General features: G+C 42.9%; 1 protein-coding gene across 2 annotated transcripts; it reads right to left on the bottom strand.

Annotated features, from left to right (window-relative positions):
- Window positions 1-4,533: 4,533 nt before the first annotated feature.
- On the bottom strand, window positions 4,534-22,839 carry cul5a (cullin 5a). 2 transcript variants are annotated; one of them, XM_080773108.1, is made up of 20 exons: window positions 22,791-22,839; window positions 21,390-21,499; window positions 20,674-20,773; window positions 20,315-20,491; window positions 18,853-18,994; window positions 18,162-18,307; window positions 17,836-17,916; window positions 17,474-17,567; window positions 17,158-17,288; window positions 16,040-16,147; window positions 15,561-15,625; window positions 14,574-14,597; window positions 13,596-13,740; window positions 12,767-12,898; window positions 12,497-12,620; window positions 12,200-12,375; window positions 11,129-11,290; window positions 10,332-10,450; window positions 9,776-9,899; window positions 4,534-9,115 (listed from the first exon to the last, which is right to left on the bottom strand). In XM_080773108.1, exons 1-20 carry the CDS (start codon window positions 22,812-22,814, stop codon window positions 8,921-8,923), a joined length of 2,379 nt encoding a protein of 792 aa, XP_080629234.1. In that variant the 5' UTR covers window positions 22,815-22,839; the 3' UTR covers window positions 4,534-8,920. The 2 variants fall into 2 exon arrangements, with proteins under 2 accessions (XP_080629234.1, XP_080629235.1); XM_080773109.1 differs by having other exon boundaries at window positions 13,596-13,728.
- Between the last annotated feature and the right edge of the window lie 392 nt (window positions 22,840-23,231).

Genomic DNA, 23,231 nt, shown 5'->3' with positions numbered 1-23,231 from the left:
CGCCCAGCGGGGACCGGAGAAGGCTTCATGAATGCCTCATAAACCACAAGCTTTTGGCTTGTGGTCATGTTACAGTGCACGGTCTGGCAACAGGCGGACATGTTGAGGAGTCAAGCATTCAGTTGAGGTTAACATGTGCATGTGAATCATGTTGTGTGTGTGAATGAGCTGAAGCTGCTGTGATAACAACACATCACAATACTGCCTGAACCGATCGGATCTAGCCTACATCGTACACAGTGAAATTAATACTGCTTTTTTGTTTGATAGAAAAATGTAAGAATAAATGGTTTGTTGTAAAAATGTAACCATATTATTACCCACTTAAACCCTACATTGTTGGTAGTATATTGTATCTATACTGTACTAGTTGCACTAGTTACACTGCAATGCATTATAATAAGCTTGTAGATCTGCTATTGACAAAGCATTGCCTGTTTTCACCGAATGTTCTGTTAGTATGATTATGAATATGGTTAAGGCTACACTACATCATGACAGTAAACGTGTACAACAAGTAAATGTGTATGTAATGTTTTAAAACAATGTTGAAATAAACATTTTTAGCATAAAACAGCCTCTTAAAAATGCATTTCCTGAGGCCACGGTGAAGCTGAGCAAACCCATTAAGGACGCTGAAATAAAATAAAAACGTCTGGGTTTCCGAGGCTACCGTATAGCTTTTAACCACATTAACCATTATTTTAAACTTTAGCTGTTGGAAAATAGCAGATCTACAAGCTCAATTCTTGGAATATATATTCTTTCACAGCAAACGTTTTGAACTCATTGCTCATTGCTTCTGGGGGTGGGGGGCCCTGGAACAAAATATTTTCAGATGGGGGTCGGCGGCCAATTACATATCATTTCTGGGGTCCTTGATATGAAATAGTTTGAGAACCACTGTTAATAGAAACATAGGTTTTTCAGAAAACATTTTGTAGAATCTGGTCTCATCATAAGTCCTAAATGGGTTAAACCACTCTAATAGCTTTGTGAAAAAGGAAAAAATAAATAAAATAAAAAAGGTTGAAATTCAGTGGGTCAGCCTCATCATCATGCCTCATCATGCTCTGCTGACTCAGTCAACACCCACCGGTCACATGACCGATACTGGGGGAATGTGAAGGGCAGACAGGTTGCTATGGCACCTGGAGTCATCAGAGAGAGAAAGGGCCTTCCTTTATTCACCCCCCACCGCCCCCACCGTCCATGAAAAGAACACAGCCTCACTGTGTCCACTCACTGGGAACTGAAACTTCCAGGAGTTTTTTCTTACAAGATATCTGAATCTCGATCTAAAAGCTTTGCTACCACAAGAGCCGCCGCGTGACCCACAGGCCACAGACGGAGCCGCGATAAAACAAAACCGCCTCGCTGAGGCTTCAAGTCACCGTCTCTCTCTCATCATGTGTGCGTTGAAAAATGGGCTTTAAATGTTGTCTGCAAAGGATGCATTTGTCTTTCTCCAGTTAAAGCACAACATATTCATTATTAATATTGTAATATTTAATATTTTCTATATATTATTATGTTTTTATTCAAACTCTACTTGGAACTAGAGCTACAACCTTTCAAAGAAAGCCACATATACCGGTATACGTACATATACATTGCAGTCACAATGTACATAAGCAAAAAAACAACAACGCAATGATGAAACATTATCTAGCAAAGCCAAAAGTCACAGTGAGGGCTCAAGAAGCCTTAATTCAACAGCAGTGGGCTGCGGGCAGGCTTATTAAGAGATCCATTTACTATGTTAAATAATTCAACAGTGTCTTTACTACAACTTATGTGCACTTATGTGGGGGGATTCTGGATTGTCCTCCAAGCAGACCATCTGTCAGGAGTATTGTCTTGGAGAATAAGGTAGATTAGAAAGTACTTGTCACCCTGCTTTCAGCTATATAGGTTTTACTGACTCCGGGCCAAGTAGTTTTGATTAAAAGAGACCGTTTGTCTAGAATCAGAGCGCCAAAAAAACATTCAGATGATTAGTTCATAGTTTAGGCACTATATGAGCTAATACACCTGCTGATAAACTTCCTGGGTAATTTAGAAAGTGGACTCCTCCCAGGGTGGGTGCATTCCACTGTTGGAATGTGGCCCACTGGTCTGCTTTCCAGCTCAGCAGACTTACGGAATGCTCCATTTCCAACACTGTCTGGCAGACAAAATGACCAAACACCTGATAATGCCACTCCCTGCCGTTGAATATTATAGTGATAAAGAGAGGGGAAAAGTCTAAAGCTTCCACTGACTACACTCAGTCCAACATTCAACAATGTTACCTACCAAGCTATGAGGCTAAAGTGGGGTCCGCGGACCCCCTTACTGGGGGGGAAATAATTCAGATTTGTATTCATTTTTTGCCAGTGAATTATGGTATGTATTTTCCACCCTAAAACATGATCATCAGGTCTTATTATAATATAAGGGGGAAGAACTCTTTCCAAAAAGTGTACAGTACTACAGTTTACAGTGTACGCCCACCAGTTCATTAAGTATGCCTGGTCTGCCTGGTGGGTGGTGATGGGTGGTGATCCACCTGAACTGAAGCCGCACCCACAGCTGTAGTTGTATGATAAAAGGGGGAGGGGGTAGGGGAGGGGATGATAGTGTGGTACGTGTCACTATACTATATTACCGTTTATTTCATTGGCCCATTAATACACTATTGCACATAAAAACGACTCCATGGTGTCTAATGAAGTACTGTCACCTCATTGACACATGAAAAACTGGAAAAATCATCATATTCCAGCATTCCAAGGGCCTTTGGATAGAAATGAAACAGACTCCCGTCACTTTCAGTTAGAGTTCTGCAGAGGCTGAGTGTCTGTGACTATAGCTGATGGTTGTTGATTGATGCATCAAGGAAGGCAATGTTTCTGCACTGTCAAATAGCTCTACATCTATTCTAAGATAGCAAATGTTGTGAAAATGTGTTGTGACTTTGATTGAAAAGTTTTAATACAAATAGTTCCAGTGGCATCTAAATGTAAGGTTGCAAATATATGCTTATCGGTGTTGCGAGGAGGAGGGGGTACCTGGAAAAAGATCTTCCATCCAAGGGATACCTGCCTGGGCCAAAAAGGTTTGGCCCTTCACTAAACAGCTCTCTCTCTCTCTGGTTCTCAACCAGTGGTCCTTGAGGGGGTTCCAGGTGGTCCCCATGCTAAATGATGATGCAAAGATGCATCGTTGGAACCACATGGACCCTTATCCGATCTTTAAGACTTTAACTCTTGAGAGGGTAAAATGAAACCAAATAGGTACATTTGGTTTCATTTTACACTCTCGAGAGTTCAATTGTTGTTAATCATCTGCACATGCTTAGTTAATTTACAGTTAAGTCTACACAATTAGAGAATGTAGAATACTGTTTGCCTGTCATCTCTCCTATGCTATCACATCAATCAATAAAGCATGGAATTGTGCGCAAAATATTGAAAGTTTTGCGAGAGGCTCTCATCAAATGGTGGTCCGTGGCTCAAATGCAGAATTATAAATAATGGATCTTGATATGAAACAGGTTGAAAAGCACTGCTCTACCTGTACTACCAGCAGCAATAGGCTAACAATAACATTAACAGCATGCGACTACCCCCACCCACACACACACACACACACACACACACCAGTCAGATATGTAAATATGTAAAGCCTGCCGTGACGTTCAGTTGTGTAGTGTAATTACTCACCACTTTATCATTCTTTAGTTTAGTCATGGTATATAATATTTTCGTGCTGTGATGGAGTCTGTGACCCTGCTGACCCAACATGCACCTGGCCTGCTGACTGCCTGACTCGTGCTGAGGTGATAAAGAGCCAAATGTTCTGGCGCACTCTACTGGTCATTTTGGGAACATCGCTGCAGAGAGGCTGAAGTGAGGTTATGCTTGAAGCTGTTTTGTTGTTTGGCTTGGCTAGATATGGATTTCCTCTCCTATAATGCATAACTGTGAGCCAATTTATATTGATGGCTTCCAGTTCTGTTCTATATTACTATTGTAGGTTGGAAACATTTAGTAATCACAGTAGGCAATAAAACATTCCTTCCACTCCTTCCTGTCATTCACTAACCCTGAATGAGGATAATTCATCTTTTTGCATAAATCAGTCAATGCTATTGAACACCCTTTATGTTTGTGTTGGTTAAAAAAATATATTGAACTATTAATATTAAAAGTATTAAAAATTGCTTTGACAAAAACCTGTTAACTCTACTTGGGGATCGATGTTTTTTTTATGTGTTTTTGGAGTCTTCCAGACAGCAGAGATATGTTAGTTTTAATTTCTAAATAAATCTATATGTTGCATGTGAGCTACTATCTGAACCTTTTTGACAAACCAGCACCTCTTTATGAATATACCAATAAAAGGTATGGTATGACCGTCTTGAGGAAAAGGAGGAAAGGGATTCTCTACAAATATAACAAAACAAAATAATTAAAACGCATGAAGCAAATGACATTCTGAATGATGTATAAATATAATAAATATCATGAAAAGTCAGTCTCACACGCTGGAGGGCCTTTAGGTTTTTGTTGCAACATATGAAACAAAATTGACAACAACAAAACAATTCATGGTACACTTTAAGAGGATTATTGGTAACTTAGTTCTCAGAAAGTAGTTAACAAATTGATGTCTTTTGCAGGATAGATCATACTTTAGCATGAATGGCATAGGCTGATTTCAGTTCAGACGCCAACAACACCCCCTCCCAAAAAATAAAGTAAAGGATACCGGTATGTAGTGTTCAGGGCAGTCAATTCAGCTGAAAAACACTCCATTCTGCCCATTTTCTCCCTTCAAGAGTATGTTTTGTAATATTGAACCATTTAGGATTTCAGTGCAGTGAAAATACAATCACATTTCTTTTGTTAACCGGTTTATTTTTATTTTTATCATTTCTCCTGGGCAACGTAAGCTTATGCGAAACACTGGCCACGGGCACTGATGCTTTTAGAACTATGAGAAGCCCATTCCAAATGCAGCAGCATTCTGTCACATGCAGTTGACATGTTTAACTTTTAGTGCTTAACTTTTAGTGCTCCAAGTACTAAAAAAAAAACATGCTAGGCTCTCAGTGATGTGGGGATCACAAGAGAAATAATCCAGCACTGCAAAGAGAGGGTCCTAGTGGATAGCCTTACTGCACAGAAGCCAGGCAAAACATGGGACATATAAATTGAATTTACTCAAGATTTTCAGAGCATTGAAAAGCTTTCACCCTTTTTGTTCAGAGGACCAGTACTTTAAAAACAATGGTTCCTTCACCCTTAGAGGCAATTTCATTTTTACACTAACTTTCAGAGTTGAATTAAGGGGATATTTCACTTTCAAGTGTTTAGAAAGTGAAATAAACACTGCAGATTTTATTGTCACACCAATGAGAAACCGGTGACCAAAAATAGTATAGCGACAGTCTCTAGAAACGTGTTTTGCTTGCCGAGGACTAAATATTCAGGACAGGGATAGACAGATGCTGTACAAAACTCACAGGCCAATACAGATTGCTTCAAAGAGACTGAAATTAGTGAACGTGTAAACTAACTTCAGTTTGAACAAACTTGTGCAACAAACAACACAAAATGACCGAAGAGGTTAAAACAGAAACAAAACCAGTGTAAATAAACTTATTTTAACAGATTTGAGTTCCCGACTTCCCGGCGTAACTAGTCTGGCTAGTTGACTAGTATTTCTGCCTTATCTGCTTCCGTTTCATTTAAGCTTGATATCTTTCTCTACGCTTGGTAGAAACCAGCTTGACCTAAACCTGTGGTGCTTATTTGGGACCCTGACTACTTTTCATTTTGTTTGCTATGAGGTAGGAAAAAACGAAACAAAAAACCTTCATATGGTGTCCAAAGATGTGAATTTGACCATGAAAATAAACACAAGGTTTTGATTGAAACAATGACCTAGAGCGGTGGTTCCCAGAACTTTCCATGTCAAGGATCCCCAAATTGACACTAATTAGCCCACAGACCCCCATTTGAAAAGATATGCCAGGGACCCCCATAAGAGAAGATTTCTATGGACACGTTAGGATTAGGGTCCATAAACACTCTCAAGAGTTACAGACCCATAAGGGTCCATTTGGTTCCAAACTATCATTTAGCTGGGGACCCCCTGGAACTCCCTCAAGAAACCCTGGGGGGGCCCCGGACCCTTTGGGAACCACTGACCTAGAGTACTTTCATCTCACCTTGTGCTAGAATACCCATTATGAAAATGATACTGTAAATACAAACAAAACAATGTAATGTGTCACAAATAGTTTTTTGTTGGCCAAAAACAGCAATAAAGACTTGTATTCTCCAGCATGAAAATAAAACAAAACTCATGGAAAGACATTTTGCCTTTGGGGCGGAGGGTTTCTTTGTCTAGGGGTTGATTCATGAGCAATTTGGCAACATCCTCTCATCTTCTGCATCTTCCTTTCGCTCCCTCAGCAATGACGAGAAACATCTGGTATTACTATGGGACACATTGAGGTCAAGCCAACGTCAGAATATTGCACCAGCCTTTATATATTTCATAACAATGTAGTCACACAAAGTGCTGCTGCAACCGACAGCCTGACCACCAGGAAGCAAAAGTTATTCAAGAGAAAACCTTGTGTAAATTATTGTTCATCCTACAGTATATAAGAAAAAAAAATAAGAAAAAAAATGTGCATGTTATTATATTACTTTAGCCCCAACAGTACAGTAATACAACCACCTTGTCAGGTACTGTACTCATACTCTGACCACATACACTAGCACATGTCTGGTGTTGAATGGCTTGTTTGAGAGAGATTGCATCAATCTAATGAACTTTGGAGCATAGAGAGTGGGGTCGTTTGTACAAGAGCCCGACCAATGGGTCCGAGACCTAGACCAAAATAAATTCAAAATTAATTAGAAAAACTATTTTAGGACATTTATCTTTATAAACAAATGTTTGATAAAAAAAACCCCCAAAAAAACCAGCTGAACTTTATTTAACCACTTAAGCCCCATTCAAAAAACATTTCAAGCTACAAGCTCACCGCGCATCGCCATGTGTTGAGATTGTGTAGCTCAGCTACTTTTGTATTGTATACTTTTGAACATTGCCTATGACATGCTAAAAGTAGGGACACCAAGTTTAACGTGGTAACAAGACTTGCAGAATTGCCGATAACATAAAAAAACATTAAGTAAAATAATGACTGATATGTTGTCCAGACTGATGTATTGGTCGGGCTCTAGATTGTAATAATATGTTCTGTTGAGTCATCAACAGGTCAAATTCACAGACACACCGGTGACGGGAGAGGTCTGCAGTACGACACCAATTTGATAGCTGCTCTCAGGATAGCCCTTTTGGGGGCATTTCATTTGTAATGACGACCTTTTAGTAATGCAAAAGAGTGCACTGTCAGACTCTACTGTACGTACGTTATAGTTCAATTACTTGTAATGCAGTGTGACTACACAACACAATTATCTGCATAAGCTCATATCTTTAGGGGACTTTCTTTTTTTTAATTTGATATGTACGTTGTGTTCTGACTTTGAGTTGGTGCGTTTACTGGAATTGAAATTCACACAAAGAATTAATGCTTCTCTAGTTCTTTACTGAGGTGAATAAATTGTCACAGGAGGATTACTTCAGTGTGTACTGCGTAGGTAATTTGTTCCATTTCATTGTCTTGGCGTTTTTTTTTACTACGAGGATTCTTTCTGTCCACCCAGCCGTGGTTGTTACATTTAAAAACTACTCGCCAAACTTAACTATTAGCAGCCTAAACTAAACTGCAAAATCATGGCCGGTTGCCTGCCATACGAGCCACAGCTCACCAGGATTTGTGGGGGGGAGGGGGGGGGGGGGGGGGTAACATCTTGTACTATTATGACCTTCAAGACACAACCATTACTGAACAGAACAGATCCTCCAATGAACGCACACGTTTCAGAGAGCAGCATGCTGTTGAGATGGACACACACGTCGCAGACACACACACACAGAAAATGCCAGCCACACTGAGATGGACACACACGTCGCAGACACACACACACACACACACACACACACACACACACACACACACACAGTCACACACACACACACACACATTTGGCAAAATACTCCTCGGTAGTATGAATTTAGTCAGCCTTTGTTCATATCCTCCTCATGGGTGGGCCTCCGCTTGCCCAGTGTTACTGTACATCCCTAAACAAATTCAATCCTCAGTGGGAGGGATGCAGAATAGTGGACGTAACGTGGCCAGTGGCCTTCACACAAAATGGCCACAGATTAGACCTGTGACATCAAGTGATTGACGTCTACTGGTCGGTTTCTCCTCCCGTCCGTCCGCCCGTCCTTCCGTCCTCCACCGGCTTCTCTTCTGCAGCCTGTTTATAAAGGAAACGTAAGGCAGGAAGTATTTAATTCAATCATGTCATTAATTGATTTCCGCTCGGAGCAGTGAGTGGGCCGTCACACCGTGCTCAGCTGCCACCTCCTGCCGTCAACAACACAAGAAGGCGGTAGAGGCGTACAGCCAGCCAGGCAAGTCTGGCTGGTCAGCCTCGACTCGACTCCATGTCACACACGACAATCTGATCAACTGGTGGAACGCTCTCACTAGAACACAAGAAAAAAACACTCCACCGGCCGGCAGAAAACCTCATCTTTATCCACCGTCGTCGTCGCTCATCGTCGTCAGTAAAAACCCACCTGCCCGTCCAAACCATCTCCAAACACAACGTCCCCTCCTTTATATGGATCTGTCTTTACAATCCTCTTTGCTCTTCTGTCAGTTGTTTAAATCGTTCGGTCGCAGCAGGCCGCGGTCGTGCACAAAAACAGAGCTAGAGAAAAGCGGTCTCCCTCCCCGTCTCTCTCTCAGTACAGTACAGTGTGTTCTCCTCCTCCTCTAGGCCATGTAGATGAACGTGTTGATGTCGGTCTCGTCTCGCTTGATGTACTTGTGCTCGATGAGCCACTCGATCTGCTCCTTGATCATCTTCTTCTGTGGCAGGAACATGTTCTTGAGGATCTCCACCAGCTCCGTCTGCAGCTGGGCATTGCTGATCCTCTTGCGCATCTTCATGATCTGTATTATGGCCTCCTGAGAGAGAGAGAGAGAGAGAGAGAGAGAGAGAAAGGGTGAGGTGGTTTAGCAGGGTGGGGATGAGGAGAGATGGGAAGGGAGCAGAGACAGGGTGATAAAGAGGAAGGGGAGAGAAAGGGTGAGGTGGTTTGCAGGGTGGGGATAAGGAGAGATGGGAAGGGAGCAGATAGGGTGATGAAAGGGAGAGAAAGGGTGAGGTGGTTTGCAGAGTGGGGATAAGGGGTGATGAAGAGGAAGCTCTAATTGCACATTCCTACCTCCACGACTGCCTGCCTAGATATGTCCCAAACCGCCCTCTTAGGTCCTCAAATATTGGCCTGCCTAAAAAGATGGTTATGGTTTGCTGCCAGTTTTATGCTCTTTGCTATCGTTTTACCCCTTATTGCCACCCCTAATAGCAGCTTTTCAGTGCTTTCTGCCAGCTCTAGATGACATATCTGAATGCCATAATTCTTTGTGTGTAAATAAAACAAAAAAACAAAACATTTTTTTTGCATTATGTCAATTACGTCAACGGTAGTGGGGGATTTTTCGATTAATTACGTAAATAACGTCAAGGGCAATAATGGTTAAGATTATTCTGTTTTTGCTTGACTTAATGATATTTTAAGTTTAAGTATTCTCATCATACCCAAGTTCTGAGTATTCTCATCATACCTGAGTTCTGAGTATTCTCAGCTGAACGATTCCTTCGTTCTCCTCCTCCCTCATCCTCTCCGTTGTGAGCTGCAGGCGACCAATGAGGTTGATCTTTCCGCGCTTCTGGACTTTGGAGTTTTTGCTGAGTCGGAAAGTGGAATGATATGAATATTTTCATGGAGCGTTAATTCATAATTTGTAATAATAAACGAGGTTCAAAACATTAAAACTTTCATTCCATCTACACACTACATTATCTCCCTACATTTCTGAGATTCCCTAAGAATGGTACATATTCCTGATATAAAAACATACCTTATGTTTGATTACTTTGTCTAACTTACTATTCGTTTATTATCTTAGGTGAGGACCATGTATGAGCCCTTTATGGCTTTCCATTCTCACCTCCACTTATTTTTCTCTTTTAAAAATGTTAAATCTTTGTACCGATTTAATTGTGCGAATAAAAACAAACTTAAAACTAAATATATCATTCTGTCCACTGTCCAATACTACCACAGCCACACCTAGACTATAAACACAAATAACAGCATATAAATGGACTTGAACTCACATGAGAGAGAATTCCTGGTTGACGTAGAAGAGTGTGCTGTCGGTGAAGTCTTTGGGCGATGTGACTGACGGTTCGTAGGACAAAACCTGTCTCTTCAGTTTAGGAAAGGCTACCAGGGACTGTGGACAGAGAGGGGACAAAGACATGACTGATGACTGTGCACAAGCTTACCAGGAACTGCAAGCAAAGGAGTAAAACAAACAAAGGATGTAAAAAAAGTTAATGGTAAAATGATAAAATGGTCCATGTGTATGTGTGCAATCTACTATTGGCTTTACATGGCTGCCCCACTCTATCAGTACTGTATGTGAGAGAGGGTGTGGGGGGTTTGAACGTGTGTGGGAGCTTGTGTCCGTCACCTCAGTCAGGTTGTGTGCGTGCTGTGTACTGTATATGAATCTGCTGCTCATCAATATACTATTTAGGCATTTAGCAGACGCTCTTAATCCAGAGCGATTTACAGAACAACACATGGTAATCAAATACATAGAAATATATACATTAAATAAATAGCAAGCCAAGAACCTCATATCTGTCTAATGTACTGCTTATCTGTACAGAGAGGCTATGAGTATAGTACATTGAAGAGTGCTATGTGCTATGTCTACATAAAATGCTAAATTAAAAATCTAATAAAATGCTAAATTATAAATCTAAATTACATAAATTTAGCTTGTGCTACGGGCCAAGATGGAGTCTGAAGAGGTGAGTTTTCAGACTACGGTGGAAGATTGGGAGTGAGTCGGCAGTTTTGATGGCAATGAGCAGTGTGTTCCATAGTGCGTCAGTCCTCTCACCCAGAGTGTGCGGCGCAGCTCGGCGTCAGGCAGCTCGGTGGCCAGTTTGAGGTTCTCGAAGCTGATCCTCTCACGGGGTCTCTGGTTCCACGCAAACAACACAGCCAGCTGGAAGGTGGTGACCTCCAGGTCATACTGACCCACCTCGTTCTTAAAGGTAATCTGATGAGGAGGAGAATTTGTCAGAATGTTATTGAGAGGATGGCCCCTTGAGATGCAGCGTCTCGTTACAGTGCAAGTACACAGAGGAGGAAGGGAGGAGAGGATGTTAGGGGGGTTGGAAAAAAGGCAGAGAAGGAGATGGAGGGGAGAGGAAGTGTAACCACTTAAACCCTAGTCTAGAGTAGACTTCGAAAAGACAGTCCTGCACATTTTTAACTGAAGCTTTTTTCCAGTTAGTGTATGCATCTGTTGCCTGTATTTCAGCATCAATGTGTATTTATTTTTTATCCCACGATTTTGTAACCCATTTTCACCCGTGTCAATTATCTAATGTGATCCTGGGCTCTACACACCCTCAGCCAACCTAGTCCCCATATATGGGGGATATGCTTCCTTCATGCCTGAGTGTCCAAGTTGCTCCTTTACACCCGACAGGGGAGAGTTTCCCTGATTGGACGTAGCGCGTGGAAGGAACACATTATTCCAACCAGTTCCTTTGCCCTCCATCAGGCCAGGGGGAAGCAGTATAGAGACCAGGACTACTGGATGTTTTTCGTGAGGGTACCTACGCTAGGGCACACGGGAAGAACATGCAAACTCCACACAGAAAAGGCCCTTTTGGCCTAGGGTATGGGCACTGTCCACTCACAATGCTGTGGGACATGAGCTGATGTCAGTGCAGTGTACATGTGTCCACTCACAATGCCGTGGGACATAAGCTGATGTCAGTGCAGTGTACATGTGTCCACTCACAATGCCGTGGGGCATGAGCTGATGTCAGTGCAGTGTACATGTGTCCACTCACAATGCCGTGGGGCATGAGCTGATGTCAGTGCAGTGTACATGTGTCCACTCACAATGCTGTTGGACATGAGGTGGTGCCAGTGCAGTGTACATGTGTCCACTCACAATGCCGTTGGACATGAGGTGGTGCCAGTGCAGCTTGCGTCCGCTGTGGTTCCTCTTGTAGAAGTCCTCCACCTCTGGGATGAGGTCCTCCAGCTCGGTGGGCAGCGACACAAACACCTTCTCGCTGCTCCGCGACCACGCGCCAGCATTCAGGATCTTTATGTTCACACTGTCCGCTACAAGGAGAGCCAAAAGAGACATGCACGCCTGGTTATTACAGCGGCTTATCTCATTCACACCAAAGTATTAAAAAGTACATTATAAAATAGTATGTAAGCCATGATAGTAGCTTGGTACCTGGCAGTGCCAACTTGTTGTGTTTATGCATCTCTTTGAAGACTTGGTTAAGGTCCTCCGACACCTTGATGTCTTGAAACATCCTGGCCAGTTTATTCACATAGTCCGCTGGCATCCCCACTTCCTACACAGGGCATATTATGAACAAATAGGCAATATGAAGAAAGACATGAATGTATCCATTAAATATTAAAATACCAATGAAATGACAATTAAAACTAGTGTAACAATAATATCCCAAAAGGGGTGGTCTTTTTTAAACTAACTCACCCTGAGCCATTCCACCATGTTCTCCTCTATCTCGCTGTCTGCCGAGATGTCCAGGATGAGACGCCGGGTCAGGTGGGCCTTGTGGTAGCGCATGAACACGTCTTTGTTCTGGACATACTTCAACACCAACAGCTGGAAAAACAATTGATTTTTTTTGTTGTTGTCATTTTAGCCGACACTTCCAAATCCAGTTTCTCAAAGATCAAGGAGTGCTACTGCTACCAGTGATTCTTAAGTCTTACTGATAAACAAATTGGGAGTTCAGCTGGTGACACAGTGTACATCAGTGGTTCCCAAACTGTTTCGTGTCAAGTACCCACAAATCAACATTTCTTAGGCCACGAAAACATATGCCAGTGACCCCGATAAGGGAGGATTTTTACAGTTCTAGCAGTGATTCAGAAACATATTAATTTCATGGACCCCCCAGTTTCATACGCATTATGGTACGGACCCACGATTTAATGGCATTTCTATCTCTGGTAACCCAAATTATATTTTAAACCACTGTTAATTTAACTCTAATTTAACTCTCTCAGAGTTATAGACCCATAAGGGTCCATTTGGTTCCTAACTACTGTATCTCTAATTGAGCTAGGTACCCCCTGGGACACCCTCAAGTACCCCTAGGGGTCCCCGGACCCCACTTTGGGAACCACTGGTGTACATTTATACTCATTACTCTCCCATACTTATTTGTATAATTATACACGGTCTTTACGCATGAAAAAACGTTAGTCCTGTTCTAAATACATGACATTATCCGCTCGTGTCAGATAGTATACCATGGGGCTTGCTGTATCGTAGTGGAAACCAGTCCGTCACTCACCACTTCTTTGAGTTTCAGCTCTATCTCCTCCGAGGTGAGTTTCTTGCTGAGAGGAGTCTTTCTCAGCAGCATGTCACAGTAGTTGGCCAGCAGCTCAGGACACTTTGACTCTGGCTGAGTCTTGAGACCAACACTAAAATAAGACCTTTATTAAATCAGAGAGATGCAGAAGAACTTATACATGCTTTTATCACAAGCCGACTAGACTATTGCAACTCCCTTTTTACAGGATTAACCAATCAATAAATAAATTACAAATAATCCAGAATGCGGCAGCTAGAATATTAACAAACACCAGAAGAAGAGATCACATTAGTCCAGTCCTGTCAACACTACGTTGGTTACCAGTAGCATTTAGAATAGATTTTAAAGCACTTTTATTTGTATATAAAGCAATTAATAACCTTCATATATCAAGGATTCCATACATTTTTATGTTCCCACTAGAACACTCAGGTCTTCATCCACTCTTCTTTTAAAATAAAGCTCAACATAGGAACACCGGTGAGGCCGCTTTCTGGGTCTATGGCCCCAAGTTGTGGAACACACTACCACTGCACCTTAAAAGGGCGACCTCCCTTGATGTTTTTAAGAGCGAGCTGAAAACTTATTTTTTTTCAACTTGGCATTTGTTTAGATTTATCTTGTTTTCATATTCTGGTACAAATTTCCTAACCATTTTCTTTTGTTTTTGTTTTGTATAGATATTTTTATTTGCTAATTTGTATATTGTGTCTTGTATTGACCTGATTTTTCTCGGCATTCTGCTGCTTGTTATTTTTTATGTGACGCACTTTGGGTTGCATTTTATGTATGAAAATGTGCTATATAAATAAAGTTTATTATTATTATTATTATAACAGAGACAGATAAAGACATGTATGATGGTAAGAGCGCCCCTCACTTAACAGAAGTGTGATTTTATATATATATATATATATATATATATCTAAAGATGAAAAAATAAAGTTTGCCTACCTGTTGGTTGTCTTATTTCCTCCTCTATATTTTGAAAAAGACAAATCATAGGTGTAAACACAACTGTGCACTTACAATATAAAAGCAAAACACTCAATATTCTCAATATGGAGACTCCTGTTACTGAACAAACACTCTATAGCATTGACTACTATCACTATCAATATAGAGCTTTTTAACTTATTTTAACCAAAGAAAATCCCTTGCAGCAGCAGGTTAAAACCTAGCCCCTTTCGGCACCCTCCATAAAGCTTTTCTGAAGTTTGGACCTCGCTTTATGTAGGTCCCTCATCAGTTCGTAAGCAATCAATAGAACGCAGCTGTACATACGCTCCGTTCAGGCCGTGCTGCGCTCCGCTTAAGTGGTCGTGAGATGTTTCAAAGATTCATAACGCTGCTATAGGAGACAACGGAAACGGAAATTTGGAGCAGATTCCGTTAAGTTTGTTTGACCGTTTTGGCTGCTCTGAAATTCTCTCTTCCTCACTTCTTTGACTTCCTTATTGACTTCCCATTGTACCGCCTCCCGCACAGACACTGGCTAGCTGCGCGTCCCTACGTTCCTGCCTCTGATCTGCTCTGTCTCAGCTAGCCACTCTCGGTGCGGGAGGCAGTACAATGGGAAGTCAATAAGGAAGTCAAGGAAGTGAGGAAGAGAGAATTTCAGACCAGCCAAAACAGTCAAAACAAAAATACTTAACGGCATCTGCTCCAAATGAAACATTTTCCACGTTTCCGTTGTCTCCTATATAATAGCAGCGTTATGCATCTTTGAAACATCTCACGACCACTTAAGCGGAGCGCAGCACAGCCTGAACGGAGCGTATGTACAGCTGCGTTCTATTGATTGCTTACGAACTGATGAGGGACCCTACATAAAGCGAGGTCCAAACTTCAGAAAAGCTTTATGGAGGGTCCCGAAAGGGGATAGTTAAAACCTGACATGTCTCATTCACCAAATAATTCAAAACATAGTGTTTCTCTCACCCCTTCTGCTTCAACGGCAGCTCCAGCTTGAATATTGTTGCATCGTTGACAACAGCTTTGTATGCCTATTGAAACGGAGAATAACAAACAAACAAGTTATAAAGAAATATATATAGTATCTCTCCGCAGACGATAATGGAGCAATGAACAGTTAATACTATAGTAATACAGATGCCTCTTTTCCACCAAAATAACTTTGGTTCTAGAACTGGTTCCGTTCTAGATTCTTGGAACCTTGGGTGCTTTCACAGAACCGGTGGACATTTTGTTGGTTCCAGTTCTGAACCAACTTTTATGGTTCTGAACCGATTCATCTTCAGTGGAAACGCTCTGAACTGGTTCAATATCAGGCAGGAAAATAATAACTGAAGCGGTTCAACCACAGTGGAAAAGAGGCCTGGGAGAGTTGTGGATGTACGTTAAGTTAGGGTGGAACGACAGAGGAGAGTTGTGGATGTACGTTAAGTTAGACGACAGACCTTATCCCTGGCTGTGAGGAAGCGGGGGTCATCCTGAAAGGCCTCCTTCACTAGCTTACTGAAGCGGTTAAACAGAGTCAGCAGCTGCTCCACATACTTCTCAGAGTCCTGGAGAGAGAGAGACACACACACACACACACACACACACACACACACACACACACGAAAACATGATAACCCTTTCCTCAAATAACCGCATGAGGTTGCTGACTGTAGGAGCCAGGAGCTGTAGTTGTTGTGCGTGCATGTGCCATTCAATGTTTAGCTCCTCGCAGCTTTTTTGAACTGCCTAGATACAGCCGCAAAAGTTGCCATTTTTCGGCGCTGTGATACTGTACATCAGTATGCCAGATCTTAGGTATTGATGGGATCTCAGGATCAGGATTGCGTGTCTACATAATTGAATGTGTGTCAATGCCGTCAATACTGCCTCTCCACATGGAATAGGAGAGTTGAGTTCAGCACCACGGAGAGCGACTGCCACACAGTGCCTCTGAGTCAATGACGACTTCGCCAGGGGCCCCCTCCTCATATATGTAGTTGTGGCGTAGACGACAGCGTGAGGGGCCCTTCCCCATATATGGGAATGTCAATATATGGCCATCATGGAGACCCTTAATCTTGTGAATATTTTGGTCAAAGACACTGACCTCATCTAACCCTGCATAACCATACATGAAGAACGGATCATCACCTAGATCTGTGTATGGAGCCGGCCTGCAATCTGACCTCAAACCCTTATATCTCCATATATGGAGCTGACCAGTTCTGACATTACATAATGTTGATCCTTTCCCACCGGTCCTTCCCGTTTCTGTTCTGTTGATCTGATCTCATGGGGCGGCGGTGGCTCAGGGGTAGAGTGGCTGGATGAGAACCGCAAGGTTGCCAGTTCGAACCCAGGCATCCCCAGAGTTAGTGTCGAAGTGTCCTTGAGCAAGACTCTGAACCCCCAATTGCTCCTGATGTGCAGGTTGGTACCTTGCATGGCACCAGCTCTCACTCAGCAGTCTGCCGCCACCCAGACGGATACGTGCAGGCGAGGTCACTTCTCTTAATACTGGTTAGTTTGAGCTCAAGTACAGTATACCTTTATTAAGTCTCTTATGTGTACTTACAGTAGTGATAGTCTCAGCAGCAGCCACCATGTCTGCCAGTCCAGCGTTGATGATGTGGTCCTCCAGGTCTTTGAGCATTGGCTCGATACCGTTGGGAACCTTGTCCATCAGTGAAAACATCAAGTGCAGCTCTACACGGGGAGAGAGGAGGGTGGGCTCGGAGATGAGCACTACACAAATACAGTTAACAGAGAATTATTGTGGCCCACACAGGATATCTTTGAATAGGGGTGTTGTAAGAACAGAGACGTTTCCTTTGAATAACATCCTACACTGTGTTTACATTGCTTCGTTACTAGCAGGTAAAGGTACTCACTGTCCGTCTCATTTCGCTTGATCATCCCCGGACATTCTGCTAGGATGGTCTCTTTGAATGACGTCACCAGGGCATTGACACAACATTCCATAAGCTAGGACACAAGGGGCCGAACATCACAAAGACAAGAATCGAAACATTAACACAACAATTGGTTATACGTCTCCTCTCCTGACAAAGAGAGACACATGTACCACATATAGCAAGAGAAAACATATTGCGGTGAGGGAGTTTCTCAAGGCTGACGTTTACGGTACGTGGAACCTTGTTCAGGGGATGTGCAACATTTTAGAAATTCAGAAGGAACATAAACTAAACCAAACAAAAAACTCAGTATTTGGGAAGCCTGTGGAAATACTCACTGCTTGGACAGAATTACATTCACGGCGCGTTTCTAGATATCTAAGTGCTCTCTTCTCCTCTTCCCTCAACTTGGCATCTGCCTGCGGAGAACAAGGGGTACAGTGCCAGTACAGTCAGTAAACCTGTATAAAATCAGTGGAAATGTCTTTTGGCACTAGTCGAGTGCCATCATTTTACTGTCTTTAATATACATACTGTATAGTGTACAAGATACATGCATTTAACATTCATGGATATCGTTACTTTTGTATTGTATCAAAAATACTGAGGTGCCATGTAAATGGTTTTAAATTCTGCTAAATATCAGTGTTTGTTTGTTCCCTACATATTTCATATAGTTCTGGACTCCGTTCTGTTGCAGGTAGGACGGGGCTTGTGTTCTGTAGAAACGTTCTGTGGAGTCCAGGTAGGCCTTCTCAAAGTTCTCCCTGTAGATCTGTAGCTTGTCCTCGGGGTTGGAACACAGGTTGACTAAATGGATACGATAATTATAGGAAAAGGTGGCAGGGAAAAACAGAAAGGGAGGAAGTGTTATCCTGACTGTACTGTAATATTCATTTGTAAGCATTTGTGTGCATGTTTGTGTTTTTAGATGGACATCTCTGTTTAATCTGAGTGTAAGTGCAAGTGCAAGCATTTGCTTGTATGCATGTATTAGTGGTACCTACTGTATATAGAGCATATTTGAGCGAGTTTAGGTTTACATGTTTTGCAGAGCGAGTACATACAGTATGGCTAGAACACAGTATATAATGTACTATACTGTATATTTTTCCATCAGTACCTTACCCCTCATCCATAAACTTCTTTGCCTTTTTTACCATTTTGAAAAACACAACTAGCCGATCTACATCGACACATTGTGAGCTCGTAGATTAGCTATGTTTTTCAAAATAGTAAAAAAGAAAAAAAAAGGCAAAGAAGTGGCAAAAATAGGGCCCTATATCTATTTTTATTTCTGTTTTGCTTTTGAATTTAGTCAGTTGTTTCTCTGTGTCGATTCCCTCAGATCTCACCGTAGGACTCCCGTACACCGATGACCAGCTGGGAGTCAAAGGCCTCTCCCAGCCTCTCTGCATGGACCAACTTCATGGCGCTGTCCTGCAAACGGCTCTTAATGTTGGAGAAAATTGATTCATTCCATGTGTCCAGCATCAACTAAAGAGAGGAAGGAGGGAGGTAGAGAAAGGAATTTAGGAGCAAAAGACAGATTAGGTTAGGTCAGTTAAATGCGGTTCAAATTATTAATTGCGGCTTTCAGTAAACGAGTGCCCTAACTTTGACGCGCATCAGTGACGCTCACGTTAATGACGCTTTCAATCTGTTGTGGTCAATAGTGTTTCCTAATCCAACAGTGACCGGTAGGCTTCCCGCTTACAGAATTCTCCTGACACACATTAATGTGACTCCTTCCTTTCTTTGGATGTACATGGACACTATCAGGGAGCCGGAGCATCACCAAGGATATTAGACACAGACACCTGAAATGGCTGGGACACGTGCTGAGGATGGACAGGACCACATCACAAAGGTGGTCTTAAGATGGACACCACCAGGCAAAAGACCCACCTGGTGCAGAACTGTGACACAAGAGCTGGAACAGATGAACCCGCCATGGGGAGAGAGGCGCAACATGCTGCCAGGGAACGGATACAATGGAGAGCACTCATTGAAGCCTTAAGTCCCATAGGGGACGAAAAGTAAGAAAGTACATGGACACTATATGACGTGCCGTACAGTATCTTAGACCTACGTACACATTTTATTGTATGTAAATAATATATTACACATCATTTCTCTCAGCTCTAAGTACGCCCGGCTCCCCTCCACCCTCTGGTCCTTCACCATACGTAACAGGATGCAACGCACTTTTTACCATGCACCTTCATCTTTCACCCGCTTCGAATCTTATCAACCGGTAATCACCAATATGATCCTTATCAGACCATGCAATTCAGCAATATGGACATTTCCTACATACTGCCTACAGCGAGTAGCCGACTAGGAAGCGCAGAAGTTAAATGACTGCTGCCGAAATCACTGGTGCATTTGTGGCATCCTATCCCAGAGCGAATCACAGCATGAGCCTCCGTTCCAAGTTCACCATCATCACAAGGAGCCAATTCAATTCATCAGTAAATGTATGGATCTTTTCTCCTGACTTCTTCCTTAATGGTAAATGGTTTTAATGGTAAATGGTGCATTTATATAGCGCCACATAGATTGTGCATTACATTCACCAATTCACACACACATTCATACACCGATTGCAGCGGAAGCCATGCAAGGTACCAACCAGCACATCGGGAGCAATTTGGGGTTCAGTGTCTTGCCCAAGGACACTTCGACATGTAGACAGGAGGAGGAGCCGGGATTCGAACCGCCGACCCATGGATCATTGGATGACCTGCTCTACCTCTTGAGCCACAGTCGCCCCCTCCTTCCTACCGTCTTCCGCCTCCTCCTCCCATGTCTCACCTTGCGTACGATGCTGTCCTCCACATTGGTCTTCTTGTTGCTGCCCTGTTTGCCCATCAGGGTGATCTCTAGCTGGCAGAACGGCTTGGGCAAGATGTCGCACTGTGTGAAGAACTTCCGCCACTCCACGATGTAGGCCTTCAACAGTGCTGTGTCGTCCTGGTGACTCAGCACCCTCTGCCGGGAAAAAAATAGAATCATGAGATAATCATGGTCTCAATTCTTGTGGAGGAAAATCGAGATTCACATTCGAACAAGAACTGTGCATCTCACGCACACATTTTCAAAACATGCCACTATGGGAAACACTTGTACAGTACAGACAAACAACAGACAAAACAACAGACAAATAAACTCACAGCCTGGGCTTGTTTGATGAAGTCTAGGATGTCTTCTTTGAGAGCCTGGTGAATCTTGGCCGGGCCTTTATCGTCCCAAAGACACACCGCATGAACATCACTGGAAGACGCAAAGCCATGAGCCATTATTAATATGAGTGGAGTGGACAGCAGCAGCCTAAAGGTCCTTTGAGACGGGGAGCGAGTGACGCAGGCGTTCTTTGTCGCCTGGATCAGCGACAGCCGTCAGGTCTGCTCCAGGTCTGCTCATGTGGGACGCGTAGTGATAGAAAAAAGTCCAGGTCTAGCCGCGGTGTGTGCAGTCGCTGCCCGTCTGAAATGACCTTTAATCAGCTGCCTTTATATTTAACACCCAGCCACCTACAGTACTACCCTGCTAAATCAGTCTTTTGGGTTAGTAGCCATTGGTATACATTCAATTATGTTTTATTTATCAGTGCATTCTAATATACTTTGACAAAAACAATGTGTGTGTGTGTGTGTGTGTGTGTGTGTGTGTGTGTGTGTGTGTGTGTGTGTGTGTGTGTGTGTGTGGATACAATACACTAAAAGAATTACAGTATTCCTGTAAGTGGTACTTTGTTTGCAATCCTTTCCTGTGACCCAAACAACCCAATGGTTGAGAAACAACACAGACATGCAGACGTTCCCACTGTGTGAAAACACAAGAGATTGATAAATAGCAGCAACCACTGCTATTAAGTGTGAGCACTTACGAGAACAAGTCAAACCACTGTTGCTTAGTTACGGCCTCCTGTCTGAGCAGCTTGAGAACGATGGGACGCATCAGGTCCCACTTATCCTCAAACTGCAGGGACCCCTTGTTCTGGAGGAGAGAGGCAGAAGAGAGAGAGAGAGACATCATGAGGAGAGAGGAAGAGGAAGTGGCAAAACAAGAGGGAGACAAAGAAAGGCAAGGAGATAAAGCATAAAGGACGGTCAGGGATAAATTGAAGGAGGGAGAAAGGCAGGCAGGGAGAGACAGACACAGAGAATGTTGGTGAGTAAGATGACGAGAGGATGAGAGGGCGGGATGTAGAGGAAGATATGAAGGTGCACAGCCACAGAAAGGAAGAGAAGAGAGGTGGGTAAAGACAGAAAGAGAGACAGATGGGAGAAATGTGTTTACATTTGTTAAAGAGAGACGGCATAATGGATTGTGAGAGATGATCATGGGGAGATGAGGGGTGGAAAGAGGCAGAAGGTGGAGGAGCAGAGTGAGAGTTTTCACATCATAATGCGTCAGAGATAAAGACCTACACTTAAAACCAGGTTGTTAAAATATACTCCAACCCTGAGCAAGTTAGCTAATTCAAAACAAATCACTGTCATTCTCTTAATTTATCAGTGATCTGATCTGTGTATCCCTTGCCTGAACACTTCTCAGTGTTTGATTGTATTCAGTTTGTAGAATGAGTACAGTTCAAACGAAAAGTACAGGGTCTCAATACAAAATCTGCTAAGAGGATAAAAACAGAAAAAGCAATATAGGCTACTTGTCTACATCAGGGTCCTCCATTTTCAATTCATCTCATCTATAGTTTGTTGTGGAACGTACAGTACAGTCTGTAACACCAGGTTCTCCTGACGTTGCCAGACAGTTGTCCAGCCAAGTTATCCGAGCTGTCAAGTGGGACGGGAGGAGGGAGGGAGGGGGCTGACCTGGGCTGTCACAGCTGAGTCCCACTGCACTGTTAGCATGTCCCGCTATCTATCCAGCTAATAACTTGCCCATAATAACTCATCGCTTGTATTACCTTGTGCAACCATTCGACTATAGCGGATAGAAACACACAACGTCAGTTATCACACACGTATCAAACCCGGGGGGGTTTGTTTATTTGTTTGGCTCGTTTGTTTACTTTCCACAGGGGATAATATATGCGTTTGCCGGCTCACACGGTTAGCTGCGACGTTAGCGCACTGGGCTAGCAGCAGCAAAGGCTAAAAAGAGACACCTTTCTGCATCTGTTCTGTAGCTCTGTAGACAATGCTCGCGCCAAAAGATTGTTCCAAATGCATTCGTGTGCTCGGTTAAAGTGGACATGTTGGCCAGTGAAGAGTTGAAATACGTACACGAACGTGAAAAGACTGTGGTACGTTTGAGTGTTTCTTACCTTTAATAAATTAGACGTCGCCATGTTTCCTCAACTTATCCAACCCCCCCACGCGTATTCTCGCGAGATGCCGCCTGCCTGCTACAAGTCTGGAGCCCATAGCCCAGAGGGACGGCCGGGTCGCACTGTGATTGGCTATTTGGTTGTCCTCGGCAACCGAGGGTGTTATAGCCTCGAGCAGTGATTCTCAGAATCTGAACTCTAGTCTCAACCATTATAAGTTCAGGCAAGGTTAATGTGAATCCCTATAGACTCCTTTATGGACTCCTTAGGCTGCAATTCTAAACTGACCCCTGGGCCCTGTCGTCCCACCCCTCTTTATTTCTATAGGCTACTGTACAAGATTTCACTTTTTATTGCTTTCTTTAAAGGGACATTTCACCACTGAATGTTAATAGTATTTATAGTAGATAACAGTATAGCACAATTTGAAATTTGCAC

Source organism: Protomyctophum bolini (genome assembly GCF_963924005.1).
Source record: "Protomyctophum bolini genome assembly, chromosome: 9".
NCBI lineage: Eukaryota > Metazoa > Chordata > Actinopteri > Myctophiformes > Myctophidae > Protomyctophum > Protomyctophum bolini.
The sequence above is the reverse complement of the archived record's forward strand: the minus strand, read 5'-3'. Positions and strand labels throughout refer to the sequence as shown.

What these genes read in the sequence shown, in the direction of transcription:
- cul5a (XM_080773108.1), bottom strand. Translation starts at nt 22,814, where the DNA reads ATGGCGACGTCTAATTTATTAAAG. An exon ending in AATGTAATTCTGTCCAAGCA is followed by an intron (nt 17,568 to 17,835) that starts GTGAGTATTTCC and finishes CTTGTGTCCTAG; the next exon opens with CTTATGGAATGTTGTGTCAA. An exon ending in TGAGAATACTCAGAACTCAG is followed by an intron (nt 9,116 to 9,775) that starts GTATGATGAGAA and finishes TCTCTCTCTCAG; the next exon opens with GAGGCCATAATACAGATCAT.